Genomic DNA, 14,833 nt, shown 5'->3' with positions numbered 1-14,833 from the left:
AAAAAGAAAAAACTAATTAAAACGAAAAAAAAACAAAGATTATTGAACTGAACTTTTTCAGTTATAAATCTTTTTTTTTGCAGTTCCAAAATGATCATTTATAAAAAAAATTAAATAAAATTTAAACCAATTTAATATCCAATTTAGCTCCATAAATTTCAGTTTGAATATGTCAAACTGAAATTTTGACATATTTCAGTTTTCTGAAAGAAGTTTGGTTTTCGATTAGCTTTTGTTAGAAATGTTTGTTCCTACACAAACAGAGTATTTTTATGTATAGTTAAGTTAAACATCTCTATTTGAAGTATCTGGTGTGGAAGTGTTTCCTTCAGCTCCAGGAGTTAGCCTGATCCCACTGCAGTGTTGCTCTGAGTTTAAACTGATCCGGGTTTGGACCGGTCCACACGATGAAGCAGGGAAACAACTCAAAGAACAAAAACATGATTATGAACTTTTTACAGATGATAAAGTGACTTTTTATGTTTGGCAGTTTTATTACTAGTCTATAAATGCTCAAGGAGACAAAACATTTATTGTATTTTATTATAGTTTTAAATTTAAAGAATTTGTCTAAATTACTGTTGCTTGCAATGCCTTATTTTCACCAAAAGATGGCGACAAAAAGCAGCACTTGGGTGTAATAAAACCCTAGAGAACAAAGATTGTCTATAAACATGATGTGCGTCAGTTTTTACAGTGTTTACCTGAAAAGATGAGTTTCTTTAAAAATATTAAAAGGTATTTAAATTGTTTGTCTTTATAAAACACATGTAAATCAATTGTATTAGAAATAATTAAACAACGCAGATGTAGCCAAAATTAACAAAAATTCAAGGAATGAAAATGATTGTGTAAAAATAACCCTCATGATTCTATTCTATTTTAAAGTTTAATCTGCTTTTAGCCTGTTAAGTATTATTGACCTGAATATATAAAGGCCTAAATAAGGTCAAAACTTGAAAATTAATAATGTCTATAAATAAACTCTGTACAACACATAAGAACTATGCAAAACTTTATCAATCCTCTTAAAATATATTTCTACTGTTTCTGCTCATGTCCTCTCTCAGAAATCACCTCAGAGTGAGCCCTCTCCCCAGTATCTGGTCATGGGTTTTTGCTCGGAGTGAGCCCTCCCCGCTCTGTAACGGATCGTCTCCTCAGATCCGCTGCGTACCGCTGCCGCTCGGACCGTCGCCGTAGTTTGGCGGAGAAAAGCGGCTCCATCCTCGGCCTGGAGCTGCGTGGTCCGGCCGGAGGACCGACACCTTTGGACTCGCAGGTATTGCTGCAGGAGCCGGTTGGTTCCGAGGGAACAGTTCGTGTAGGGCTCAGTTCTGGATGGACACTGTGAAATCGGAGGTAGTTTTTAACTTTTTCTTTTTTCAAACTCTAAAACCCAGTTTGAGGATCGAGCTGCTGTCATACATGCTGCAGTTCATTTCTTCCTCTGTGGTAATTCATTCATTACGGTTCTCAGCCGAGTTCTGGTCCAGATGTTTCCAGATGTTCTGCTGGTTCTTAAAGAGTTAAACAGTCGATGGTTCGTGGAAAAATCTGAATGAACCTGTGACCTTCCTCACATCGATTTTATTTTATAGAAATGATGAAATATTAGAGAGGAGGATGGGATACGTGGGTTTGACGGGATAATTCACCAAAATCAGTCTTCCATATAACTATTGTTCTCCTGAAGTTTAGGTTTTGTGTTTGTGCAGAAACTTTAGTGGGATGGAACCGGATCGGGTCGACGGATCTGGTCCACCACAATACGTCTGTAGGAATTAAATGTGGAAAACATGGTGACTCGTTTTGAAAAGCTTTTTGTGTCCAACAGGATCCTGAAATCTGTTTCTGTAGAGGAAACGATGATCTGGACCCAAAGATTCACTAAACAAACCGGACCGAAAGTCCAGAATGTGAAACCTTCATATTAAACACAAACTGACAAAAAGTCACTAAGCTGCTGTTGGTGAGGAGAACCGGGTTCTGAACCTTTCTGTTAAACATTGGAGAATCCTGTCAAAGCTTTTTCATTTAGAGAGATAATCCTCCTTCCTGCTCTCAGATTCATAACCCTAAATCCTGCTTCAGATTATCAATTCAGCTAGTTTAATGTTTCACTTTGATCAGAGTTTTAGTTGAAAGTTAAGAAACCTGAAATGTCCTGGAAAGTTCTGCAGGAAAATATCCCACTCCAGGTTCAACAGATCAGATCCAGTTTGTTCAGATGAACAGGGCCGAACTGAGGAGGGTGTGGGCCTTAATTATCGTTATACACCATACCCTACCTACACTACCATACCTTATGTACCCTACCTACCCTACCCTACCCTACCTTACCTACCCTACCTAACTTACCTACCCTACCTACCTTACCTACACTACCATACCTTATGTACCCTACCTACCCTACCCTACCTTACCTACCCTACCTTACCTACCCTACCCTACTTACCCTACCTTACCTACCCTACCTACCTTACCAACCCTACCTTACCTACACTACCATACCTACCCTACCTACCCTACCTTACCTACCCTACCTTACCTACCCTACCTTACGCTACCCTACCTTACCTACCCTACCTTACCTACCCTACCTTACGCTACCCTACCTTACCTACCCTACCTTACGCTACCCTACCTTACCTACCCTACCCTACCTTACGCTACCCTACCTTACCTACCCTACCTTACGCTACCCTACCTTACCTACCCTACCTTACTCTACCTACCGTACCCTACCAACCCTACCTTTCTTACCCTACCCCACCTTACCTACCCTACCTTACCTACCCTACCTACCTTACCTACCCTACCCTGCCTTACCTACCTTACCTACCCTACCTACCCTTCCCTGCCTTACCTACCTTACCTACCCTACCTACCCTTCCCTACCTTACCTACCCTTCCTTACCTACCCTACCCTACCTACCCTACTCTACCTACCCTACCCTACCTTACCTACCCTACCCTACCTTATCTACCCTACCCTACCCTACCTACCCTACCTTACCTACCCTACCCTACCTACCCTACTTTACCTACCCTACCTTATCTACCCTACTTTACCTACCCTACCTTATCTACCCTACTTTACCTACCCTACCTTACCTACCCTACCTTACGCTACCCTACCTTACCTACCCTACCTTACCTACCCTACCTTACGCTACCCTACCTTACCTACCCTACCTTACGCTACCCTACCTTACCTACCCTACCCTACCTTACGCTACCCTACCTTACCTACCCTACCTTACCTACCCTACGCTACCCTACCTTACCTACCCTACCTTACGCTACCCTACCTTACCTACCCTACCCTACGCTACCCTACCTTACCCTACTCTACCTACCGTACCCTACCAACCCTACCTTTCCTACCCTACCCCACCTTACCTACCCTACCTTACCTACCCTACCTACCTTACCTACCCTACCCTGCCTTACCTACCTTACCTACCCTACCTACCCTTCCCTGCCTTACCTACCTTACCTACCCTTCCCTACCTTACCTACCCTACCTTATCTACCCTACTTTACCTACCCTACCTTATCTACCCTACCTTACCTACCCTACCTACCCTACTCTACCCACCCTACCTTACCTACCCTACCTACCCTACTTTACCTACCCTACCTTATCTACCCTACTTTACCTACCCTACCTTATCTACCCTACTTTACCTACCCTACCTTATCTACCCTACCTTACCTACCCTACCTACCCTACTCTACCCACCCTACCTACCCCTTCGGCCTTCGCCTTATGATCAGGACGGTTCCTCCCGCCGCTGCTAGCTGGAGGCTAAAGCTAGCTCCGCTGTTTTAGCTTCGCATTGAGCTAGCAGAGCAGTCGCTTTGCTTTTTCGTGACTTTAGCTGTTTTCTTTCTCTTTGAATCGTTCTGTTGCTTTTTTCCCAGTCAGGAAACCCGTTTCAATGCTTCACTGATTTTAGCATCGTTTAAAATACAAAACCCAGCCGCGGCGGATGGAGGATAACTCGGCCCGTGTTTGGATGTACTCACCGCTTGGACCTGGCTTTCAAAGCGCGATCTGGAGAAGAATCTTTTCTGATGTTTGTAAAGATGCTCCGATGTTTAAAATTAACATCCACATTCCCTGCTTCTTGCTCAGTCCAGTAAGCTCACAGTTTTTACCCAAAGCGCAGGATCAGTACTGGGATTATCCGCGGTCATCGCTGTGACCAGTGAAGAAGTTCGCCCTTCCTGTAACTCCTCAGGCACCGGATCAGACCCAGATCCAGGTTCTGGTGGGACAGTAGAGCCGCTGTTAGCAAGGCTAACGTCTTGAGAAGCGGAGAGGGACGATGGTTCTGTTCCATGTCCAATATGAGTTTTAAAACCCCGTTAGCTCGGATATTTCCTTCATCACCTCTCGGTCCCGCTCTTCTTTTTCTTTCCTGCTCCGCTGCCATTCGTTCTGTCCGCCATCGTGAGAAATCCCTCCTGAAGCTCCGCCCACTGCGTAAGACGCGTCCAACGTGGACCAATAATAACCAAGATGGACGTTTGAACAAGTCAAACAGTTTTTCAACAGCACCGCCAAAATCCTCTTGTGATAAAGTTGAGGCATTCTGACTTTATTCATTCACAAAAATACAAAGCATCTTTCAGGCCCCGAAGCGCCGGGGCCCCGGGCTGCAGCCCCGGTGAGCCCAGGCTAAAATCCGGGCTTGCAGATGAATCATTCTGATGTTAAGTCCAGCTTCAAAGACCAGTTTCATCTTTCTGATGATTAAAATCTTCCCTCCATCCAGTACAGGTCAAGGATCAGGAAAGAGGCAGGTAGTATCTCTGCAGACCCCACACATGCTGGTCACAAACTATTTAGTCTTCAGGTGGCGCTACAGAGGCGGTCTCTCTGATGGACACATGAACAGCTGACATCCTGAGGATCTGCTCTCAGGAACAATTCTTTTAGTTTTCTGTCTTTACAAACACACTGCAAATACATCAACATATTGTTCCTTTATCCTGACTTTACTTCCCCTAACGTTTCATATTTCTATCCAGTGGTGGCCAACTCTAGCTAAAAACGTAGCTGTGCTAACCCAAAAGCAGTAATCATAAACATTAGTTCTAACACTAAAGAGTAGGGCTGTTGTAAACGAATATTTTAGTAATCGAGTAATCTATCGATTATTCTTACGATTAATCGAGTAATCGGATAAAAAAAATTATAAAATGAAATATTGGTAAATCTGGCATAATACCGGTGTTACTATCAGATATCAATATCAGTCCAATTTTTCATATATGAGCATCCCTAACAGTTGCTTTTTTGTAGTTTAGAAAACTAACCTGTAACAATAATAGCTCACTTTCTAAGTTAACCAGAAGAAAAGTTATAGAAAAATCTGAAATTATATTGAATTTAATAACAAAGAGGCAGGCTCACAAATATGCTTATAAAAGTGTCTACAATCCAGCTTTTAGTTTATGTATTCATCTTCAGTGAGTTTAATAGATTAATTAAACTCACCTTGCCACCTAACCTGTCACGCTTTGGGTTTGAAAATACGGGAAATGCCGCCTGGAGTGGGAGGAGAGGGCGAATGAACGAACATGGGGTGGAGGGGAGGAAATAGACCAGCGGACTGACGAACCGTTAGACCGGGGGACGAACACGGGGGAAGCAATACGGGATATTTACGACACCTTCACTGGTCACACTCAGAAACTCATCTACCAGCCATGTACGATGCGCTCCGCCACCCGTTTCTTCAGACCGGGATATGAAATTTATTGTGCGGTTCGTCGGTAAAGCTACATTTACACGGTAAGCATCAGCTACTCAGCCGCCCGCCCTGTTCAGGCTATCCGCTCACCTCAGCGCTCTTCCCGCCGTTCGCTTTCAACCAGCAGCCCCGGAGGAGAAATGCTGCCGTACTCCAGGCATCCCCCAGTCATTTTAAGGATGCTTATCGGTTCCCCAAAAACGATAAAAAGTCGGGCATTATCATCAATCAATTAAATCCCCACGGGCCAATCTTGAAGATTGGACTTTATGCCGCTGAGACTTAGCTTTTGTCAACAACTCAGAGGCGGAAGTGAGAGCTCCGCGCAACGCAAATGAAGTCCCGGCCGGAACACGGTGCGCTAACTAATAAAACATAAATTAACGAAGCTTCGAGGCAGGTAAATTTTCCTCGAGGAATTTTAGTAATCGAGGTACTCGAATCATTCGAGGAATCGTTTCAGCCCTACTAAAGAGCTACATAAGCACAATAATTAGCAGAAGCTAATATTGAGAAATCCCACTTTACATAAAGGTCTATGTAAACCAGTGATTCTTGAGAACAGGGACAAAATGGGTTTTAATTTTCCCTTTTTTTATTATTATTATTTCTCAACCTTATGTGTGCAAATATGACAAATAATGTTTAGGAAATGTAAAGATGCTAAGTACAGACTCCCAGTTGCAACATTTAAAAAAAAAAATTACAGTTTTAATCGACCTGACCCAGAACGTTGTCATTGTTGTAACCCTATAAATATAAAATTATTTTTAAAATACCCCATTAGTGATATTTTTACTCATTTTACAGACAAATGCTTCTCAACAAACAAAATAAATATTATTTAAAACCAAAAAACAACAAAAAGTCCATCTGACGGAGTTGACAGAACTGAAGGTGGTGACAAACTAGTGAATAAAATGAAAAACTTGGTACATGTGAAGTAATGCAATTTATGTAAAATACATTAAAATGAATTAATTGCACATTTAAGTGAGATTTGACAACAATTTCACTGAAAGAGTCACAAAAACTCTGACGGAGTTGACAAAAAGCCAAACTACCTCAATTTATATGATGTTATTCTGAAGGAGGCCATATTGTAGCTCATCAGGTCCATGAAATCTTTACATTATACTAAAATTAAGCTTTTATTTCGCAAAATTTCATCAAAGTTTTGTAAATTATCAGTTATGGAGTTGACACATCATGGTTGTGACAAACAACTTAGGAATAAAACAGAAGAAAAAACTAAAGAATAACTTAAGCTAACCGGAGCTAACTAGCCCTCCTAGCAAAGGAAGAGAAAGGAAGTGGTCATGGGGTCCTCAGAAGTTCTGGTGCCCCCCAATAATGCCTGATTTTTTTTACATTCTTTTCATGTCTGACGGTGTTGACAAAAACTAAGGACAAATTTCAATGGAGTTGGAAAATATATAAAAATGATTTTTAATTCAATTTATTGATACTTTTATAATTATTTATATGACTTATACTTGTCATAATATATAATTTTAGTATTTCTGTAATTGTTTTAAACTATTATGTGTTGAGTTCTGCTCCTGGACAAGGGCTTTTACAGGCATCATCCACCGACTACAATGTTTAAAATAAAAAAATATTCAGCAAATACCTGGAAAATATACATTGTTGTGCTCACATGACCCAGGTTAGTTTAGTCAGATATTTGAAAAAATTATATTTTGTGTATATTTTATTCAAATTTTGTGCTTTATCCATAGGACCTGTTTTGTCCCTATTCTCAAGAATCACTGAATTACGTTTTAGCAAAAGCTAATGCTAAAGCGCTAAACATACAGTGCATTTAGCAGAAGCTAACCGTAACCCACTAAACATACAGTGCAGTTAGTTGAAGCTAATGCTAAAGCGCTAAGTGTCCTGAGCAGAATGAGAGGAGACTTCTCATGTTTATGTCAGTTATTCGTTCTAATTAACGCCCTGGTTGTCCATCATTTATATTTCACGTCTGCTCGCTGTGAAATTCTTTATTTGTGACCCAGTCTGGCCCAATATGTCTGGTTCTGGTTCTGACTGCAGCTCTATGATCCTAAAGTCCTGAATAGAGCTGACCTTTGACCTTTCTATCCTCTCCGTCTCTGTGTTTCCAGCTGCAGGCGCTCTTGAGTGCAGACCGACCCGGTTCTGACCCATACCCAGTGTTTCCCTGACCAGCTGAGCGTCGTCTCCCTGGAAATAGAGATGCTCTGCGGCGACAGGAAGCTGCAGGCCAGCAGACAGGAAGGGGAAAGCCAGACCACCGCCGGCTGACGTAGCTTCTCCACCTAGCAGATCTCTCTCTCTCTCTGGCAACACAAGATGTCCGCCGATAACAGCCCGCCGCCCTCATGTCCCGCCCAGACCCAGGCTCCGCCCACACCGTCGCCCAGCCCGCCCGCCGCCGTCTGCGGCCGGCTCTCCGATGGCAGCCAGACGGGCCCCAGCCCCACCAACTCCAGGGGCTCCCTGCAGGGCGTCTCCTTCCTGCTGCAGATCGGACTCACCAGGGAGACGGTGACCCTTGACCCCGGAGACATGTCGCTGCTGGCGGTTCGAGAGCTCGTCTGCTCCATCGTGGATCAGAAGGTATGGAAGGTTTGAGAGATGCTTCAGCAGGAACCGCGTAACTTCAAACTACAAGTTAGTTTCATCCAAATAACTTATAGCTTTATATGTTTAGCTATTAGCTGAACACATAGCTTTAGCTTGACAACTAAGCAGTTAGTTACCAAGCTAAGTATTTAGCTTCAAACTACATATTTAGCTTACTAAATTAGGATGCTTCAGTCCCGCCAGGCCTGTTCACCGCGCTTCAATCCAACTCCGGTCCGTTTCTCTATAAACTCCGGTCTGGTTGGTGAGGTATGAATGCTAGCTGACCTCTGACCTCTGGTCCTCCAAACATCGGTCTGGGTTCGGTTTGTGAATGCCAAGCAGACCAGAAACCGCTCCAAAAGCAGGAAGTGGACTACAGCGCAGGGCATTCTGGGTATATACAACCAAAGCTAACGTGTTAGCCTAGCGCTAGCAGCATGAATGGCTCCTGGTCTTTAGCCAAAGACTAAAGAGAAATCCTCCAACCGCTGAAACCTGACGCCTCCATCTTGTTTCCATCTACTGAAGAAGGAAGTTGCTCTCAGTGTCTTCAGAGGTTTTTGTGTCGTTTCCTTCAATGGTTCTTGGTGCAGCGCCCCCACAGGCCAGGAGGGGAACAGGCTGGTGATTGGGAACCCGGACTGCATCAGGGATAACAATGATCCGGGATCAGGAGTCACGGCAGTTCAAACTGCAGAGTTCTGCTGTGACTTCACCACTCGAACTGAACACACCACCTGTTCACACACACACACACACACACACACACACACACACACACACACACACCCACACACACACACACACAGAGCCTTCTGGGGTGAATCTGGGTCGCTTAAACCCTGTTCTTCTCTGGTTTAATATTGATCCTTGCCAGAGATCTGTTGATCACTGATCCAGCTGATTGGTTCCTGGTCTCAGACCAGGTTCCAGTTTCATCACAGGAAGTGGAGCCTTCTCTCAGGGAATGCCACTTCCTGCTTGCTGCAGCGTCAGCGCTCTCCACTTCCTGTTTGACAGCTGCTACTTGTTTTCAAGGAGCCGTCAGCGCCGCCGCTCCACCTGCTGACATAGCGAGTCGCACAACTTTACATCCAACCACCAGCTGATAAATGATCATTAATTATAGCATTAAATATCAATAGATCAATACAATAAATAAATCTATTTTTTTATCGATTCAAAAACAAGAAAGCTCAAATTTTATTTATTAATAAACAATACAAAAGTCATTTTTAAAAATGGTCTAAAAATGGAAAAACTTATTCTGCTGAACAGAAAGTTCTGGTTTGATCACATTTTCTGTACCAACGATTTATCGGATATTTATTATGAAATCTTTATCATTTATTTGTATTTTTAATGGACAGCAGATTAAAGGAGTCGTATCAAGTGACTTATTGGATTCTTTGGAAGCGGAGCAGCATCCGGACTAACTCTGGAAAAGTGAAAACTGCCATCTGATTGGTCGGAACTGACGCCACCTGCTGGCGTTTGTTGGGAACACAACTTGTTGGTCTGATTCCCGCCGGAAACCGAGGATCAACTTCCTCTTTCCTTCCTGTTTTCGTTTCTGATGGAAACATCGGGACAAACCTTCATTCAGGATTCCTCAAGACCAAATGGGATTGGATCCAGATCCTGGAATCGGATCCAGTCCAGGAACGGCCGGGTTCTGCTCCAGACCAGGGAATGTGTCTCTGTCCCTTTAAGGATCCAGGAAGTCGTCCAGGTCTGATTCCCGGCTCGTTCAGTGACATCACGGCGGGACTCTTCTGTTTCCTGCTTTTGTGTTGGATGATGTCGCGGCTCTGCTGTGGTGCGTTCAGGGGCACCACAGCCCCTGAACGCACCACAGCAGTGATGCAGTGGGAACTGGTCCCACTGCATCCTGGACCGGTTCAGAACCCGGAAGGTTCTGTCCAAGCTTTCATGAATCTGGTTCTGTTAGGGAACAGAGGTCCGGTTGGTCCGGTTCAGAACCATCCTGACACTCAGTGAGATCTGACTCCAGTCTAACTCCAGAGATCCGGTTCCAGAATTTTCAAACATCTGGATCTCCATCTGGGACTGACCAGAACCAGAACCTTTATTGTTCATGGTTCTGGAGGGTTCTGGGTTAGTTTAGGGACCAGAACCAGAACTTTTCCTCCAGACAGTTCTGGACCAGAACCCAAAGTTCAACATTTCTGCTGTGTCACCATGGAGACATGACGTCCTCTCTGCTGGTTACCGTGGTAACCAAGGACAGATGGTGCTGCAGCTTCAGTGGCTGCTGTTTGGGTCACTCTGAGGTTCCGATCGGGTTCTGGAATCATCGGGTCTCCAACCAGCTGATCCAGAACTCAACCTTCTGGTCGGATGTTCAGAACTGGACCCAGAACCTTCAGACCCAAAGAGACTAAGGCATGTCCTCGTAGCCCCAGCTGGTTCTGACAGGTCCAGTTCTGGTATGTGTGGTTCTTGTAGGCCAGGTTAGAGCTCATCAGTGGTTCTGTTAATCTCTTAATTGTGGCTCCTTGACCCAGCGGCCATTAGCGCACGGTTTATCCTGGATTATCTGCTGGCTCCATTAAAGTCGGGTCCATCAGAACCAGCTGCTATCGGACCCGAGCTGAACTTCCTCCAGAACATTCCCAGTCTCTGGACTGATGGGAAATCAGCTGATTTCCAGAACAACTGGAGGGATGGATGGAGGGAATCCAATGGGATTAACCTGAGCTCCATCCGGACCTGCAGGTCCAGACAATCGGACCGGACCGTCCAGATCTGCAGCGCTCCGGTTTGAACCCAGCAGGACGTTCTGCAGCAGGAAGTTTTTATCTGCCTGGCAGTCAGAGCTCAGGGCAAAGTCCCGCCCTCACCTGATAAGGAGCTGGAAGCTGATTGGTCCCCGTCCCTGATAACATCTGGACAGAGGCAATCTGGGCCTCAGACGTGTCGGATCAGAACCGGAGATCAGGGAGGATTTGCATCTTCAGGTGAAGAAGAGTCTCTTAAAGGGCCGGTACGTCAGATTAAACTTTTCCTACTGGAAGGTTCCAGAAACCCGGTTCTGTCTGGATGGTTCTGATCAGATTCTGTTAGGTTCCCTGGAGTTTACAGGTCGGTTGGATGAACGGTTGGATGAATGTTCTGACTCCGCCCTGTTTGGCTCTCAGTTCCCAGAATGCGGATTTTTCGGGATGTACGATAAAATCCTGCTGTTCCGCCACGATCCGACGTCCAGCAACATCCTGCAGCGCCTGGCGACCGCCGACGAGATCCAGGAGGGCGACCTGGTGGAGGCCGTGCTGTCAGGTAGGGGGCGGGGCCTACCGGGGGTACTGGTTCCTACTGGGTTCCTACTGGTTCCTACTGGTTCCTACATGGTTCCTACTGGTTCCTACTGGGTTCCTTCTGGTTCCTACTGGGTTCCTACTGGGTTCCTACTGGTTCCTACTGGGTTCCTACTGGTTCCTACTGGGTTCCTTCTGGTTCCTACTGGTTCCTACTGGGTTCCTTCTGGTTCCTACTGGTTCCTACTGGTTCCTACTGGGTTCCTTCTGGTTCCTACTGGGTTCCTTCTGGTTCCTACTGGTTCCTATTGGTTCCTACTGGGTTCCTACTGTTTCCTACTGGTTCCTACTGGGTTCCTTCTGGTTCCTACTGGGTTCCTTCTGGTTCCTACTGGTTCCTACATGGTTCCTACTGGTTCCTAATGGTTCCTATTGGGTTCCTACTGGTTTGTACTGGTTCCTACTGGTTCCTACTGGGTTCCTACTGGTTCCTATTGGTTCCGACTGGGTTCCTACTGGTTCCTACTGGTTCCTACTGGTTCCTATTGGTTCCTACTGGGTTCCTACTGGTTTGTACTGGTTCCTACTGGTTCCTACTGGGTTCCTACTGGTTCCTATTGGTTCCTACTGGTTCCTACTGGTTCCTATTGGTTCCTATTGGTTCCTACTGGTTCCTACTGGTTCCTATTGGTTCCTATTGGTTCCTACTGGTTCCTACTGGTTCCTATTGGTTCCTACTGGTTCCTACTGGTTCCTATTGGGTTCCTACTGGTTTGTACTGGTTCCTACTGGTTCCTATTGGGTTCCTACTGGTTTGTACTGGTTCCTACTGGGTTCCTATTGGTTCCTACTGGTTCCTACTGGTTCCTATTGGTTCCTACTGGGTTCCTACTGGTTTGTACTGGTTCCTACTGGTTCCTACTGGGTTCCTATTGGTACCTACTGGGTTCCTACTGGTTCCTATTGGTTCCTACTGGGTTCCTACTGGTTCCTACTGGGTTCCTACTGGTTCCTATTGGTTCCTACTGGGTTCCTACTGGTTCCTATTGGTTCTTACTGGGTTCCTACTGGTTTGTACTGGTTCCTACTGGGTTCCTATTGGTTCCTATTGGTTCCTACTGGGTTCCTACTGGGTTCCTACTGGTTCCTACTGGTTCCTATTGGTTCCTACTGGGTTCCTACTGGTTTGTACTGGTTCCTACTGGTTCCTACTGGGTTCCTACTGGTTCCTACTGGTTCCTACTGGGTTCCTACCTTATGATAAAAGCAGAACTACTTGGTGAGGTTTTGAGTTTTTACAGTGTAGAACAGAGATTTCCTTCATGGTGCTCCAGAACCTGCAGAACCTGATTCTGGATGGGTGGGTTTGTTCATTCTGGGCCCGTTTGGACTTCGGTTCTGACGCTGAGGTGCTCCAGTGACTCTGGAGGCCTCTTTTCTTCTTCTCCTCTTCATCTCGCCTGCCGATGAACTCAGAGCGCGCTTCCTGTCAGAGCCGTTCTGCTCTGAACCGCACCGCTCTGGGTGATGATGTCACTTCCTGCCCCATGTCAGCAGGCCGCCTGAAGCCCAGGCGGCGGCGGCGGATCCGAGTCACTTTGCAGGATGAAACAGGTCGGCAGAACTTCCTCCAGGAAGCTGCAGCGCCGTGCAGCAGCTGCACTTCCTGTCTGCACAAATGACAGTCATGAACCAAGGCAGCAGCTGCTGGTTCCACCAGATCATTACTGATCAGTAATGATCATTACTGATTAGTAATGATCAGTTATGATCATCACTGATCATAACTGATCCATGTTTTTCTCTAAAACTGCTTCATTAATTTGACATTTCAGATTTGAGGAAATTCATAAGAAGATTTATAAAAAATGAAATATTTCAGCGTTTTAATCCCAGTTTAATCCCAGATTAATCCCAGTTTCATCCCAGTTTAACTCTGAGGGTTTTCCCCATTATCTTCATCTCAGAGTGATGATGGTTCTGACCCGGTAAAACATTCAGAACCTTCTGAATGTATCCGGCCAGGATGTCACTGCTGGAGCACTTCCTGGTTTTTGTCCAATCAGAGAGCAGAAAGCAGAGGGACACGCCCACTGTCACTCAGTTCCAGTATATTTCAGTTCTCATTGGTTCTGCAGGTTCCATTGTAACGGCTCTGAGGTTTGGTTCTGTGAGGGGAGGAGTGATGCTGTGGGCCGATCAGTAGACAGAATCTGGAATAAATCTGCAGACAGGCGGATCAGCTGGTCTTCGTGGAAACAGGAAATCCCGGTCCGGTTTTCCATCTGATCCTGTGGAAGCCGCAGACGTTTTCCCGACTCTTCTTGTTGTCCGTGTTTCAGCGCTCGCCACGCAGGAAGACTTCCAGATTCGGCCGCATGCGCTCTACGTTCACTCCTACAAGGCGCCGGCGTTCTGCGACGACTGCGGCGAGATGCTGTGGGGCCTGGTGAGGCAGGGCCTCAAGTGTGAAGGTATGGAGGCGCCGCGAGCTAACAATAGCGCTAGCGGAGCTGGAGGTCGACTCACCAGATGCGCTCCCCCTGCAGGATGCGGCCTGAATTACCACAAGCGCTGCGCCTTTAAGATCCCCAACAACTGCAGCGGCAGGAAGAGACGGCTGTCCAACGTCTCTCTGCCGGGTCCAACCCTGTCTGTGGCCCGACCGCCTTCCACCGAGCTGCCCCCACTGCCACTGGAGGAGGTACACACACAGAGAACACACACAGAGAACACACACACAGAGAACACACACACAGAGAACACACACACAGAGAACACACACAGAGAACACACACAGAGAACACACACAGAGAACACACACACAGAGAACACACACACAGAACACACACACCGTCTGATGGCTGCAGGTCAATCACTGGATTTTCCGTCTGAGTGAAGCTGCATCACATATGAAACATCTCTGGAATTGTATTAATCATGGAGATCAGACCCTGAACCCGACCCAATCAGAACCTCCCAGCAGCGGTTGTAGCGTTGTTATTCCTGCAGGTCAGAGGTCAGATCTGATCCCTAAAATTCTTTCGGGTCCAAAACTTTGTTTTGTGAACTTTGAGTCGACTGAAGTTTAGCTTTAGCTAAATAGAACCAGAGCTCCTTTGCATGTCGCTGTGCCGAATGAACACAACCGAATGTAAAACGTAGCAGCTCTGG

At 45.7% G+C, this 14,833-nt stretch overlaps 1 protein-coding gene across 2 annotated transcripts in view; it reads left to right on the top strand.

Annotated features, from left to right (window-relative positions):
• The first annotated feature begins 1,098 nt into the window (after positions 1-1,098).
• The window catches only part of LOC106908613 (serine/threonine-protein kinase D3-like), a 25,743-nt gene continuing 12,008 nt past the window's right edge, over positions 1,099-14,833 (top strand). The window contains exons 1-5 of one of the 2 annotated variants that reach the window (XM_088002212.1): positions 1,099-1,282; positions 7,898-8,372; positions 11,543-11,681; positions 14,002-14,133; positions 14,209-14,363. In XM_088002212.1, coding sequence (XP_087858338.1) covers positions 8,106-8,372; positions 11,543-11,681; positions 14,002-14,133; positions 14,209-14,363 — 693 coding nt within the window. In that variant the 5' untranslated portion in view covers positions 1,099-1,282; positions 7,898-8,105. Of the gene's footprint in view, positions 1,363-7,897; positions 8,373-11,542; positions 11,682-14,001; positions 14,134-14,208; positions 14,364-14,833 lie in introns of both variants that reach the window. The other variant, XM_088002211.1, reaches the window with a different exon arrangement.

The sequence above is a fragment of the Poecilia mexicana genome, unplaced genomic scaffold, assembly GCF_051168715.1.
Source record: "Poecilia mexicana isolate PSO_F unplaced genomic scaffold, ASM5116871v1 scaffold_21, whole genome shotgun sequence".
In the NCBI taxonomy this organism is placed as follows: Eukaryota; Metazoa; Chordata; class Actinopteri; order Cyprinodontiformes; family Poeciliidae; genus Poecilia; species Poecilia mexicana.
This window is presented reverse-complemented; position numbering and strand designations above follow the sequence as displayed.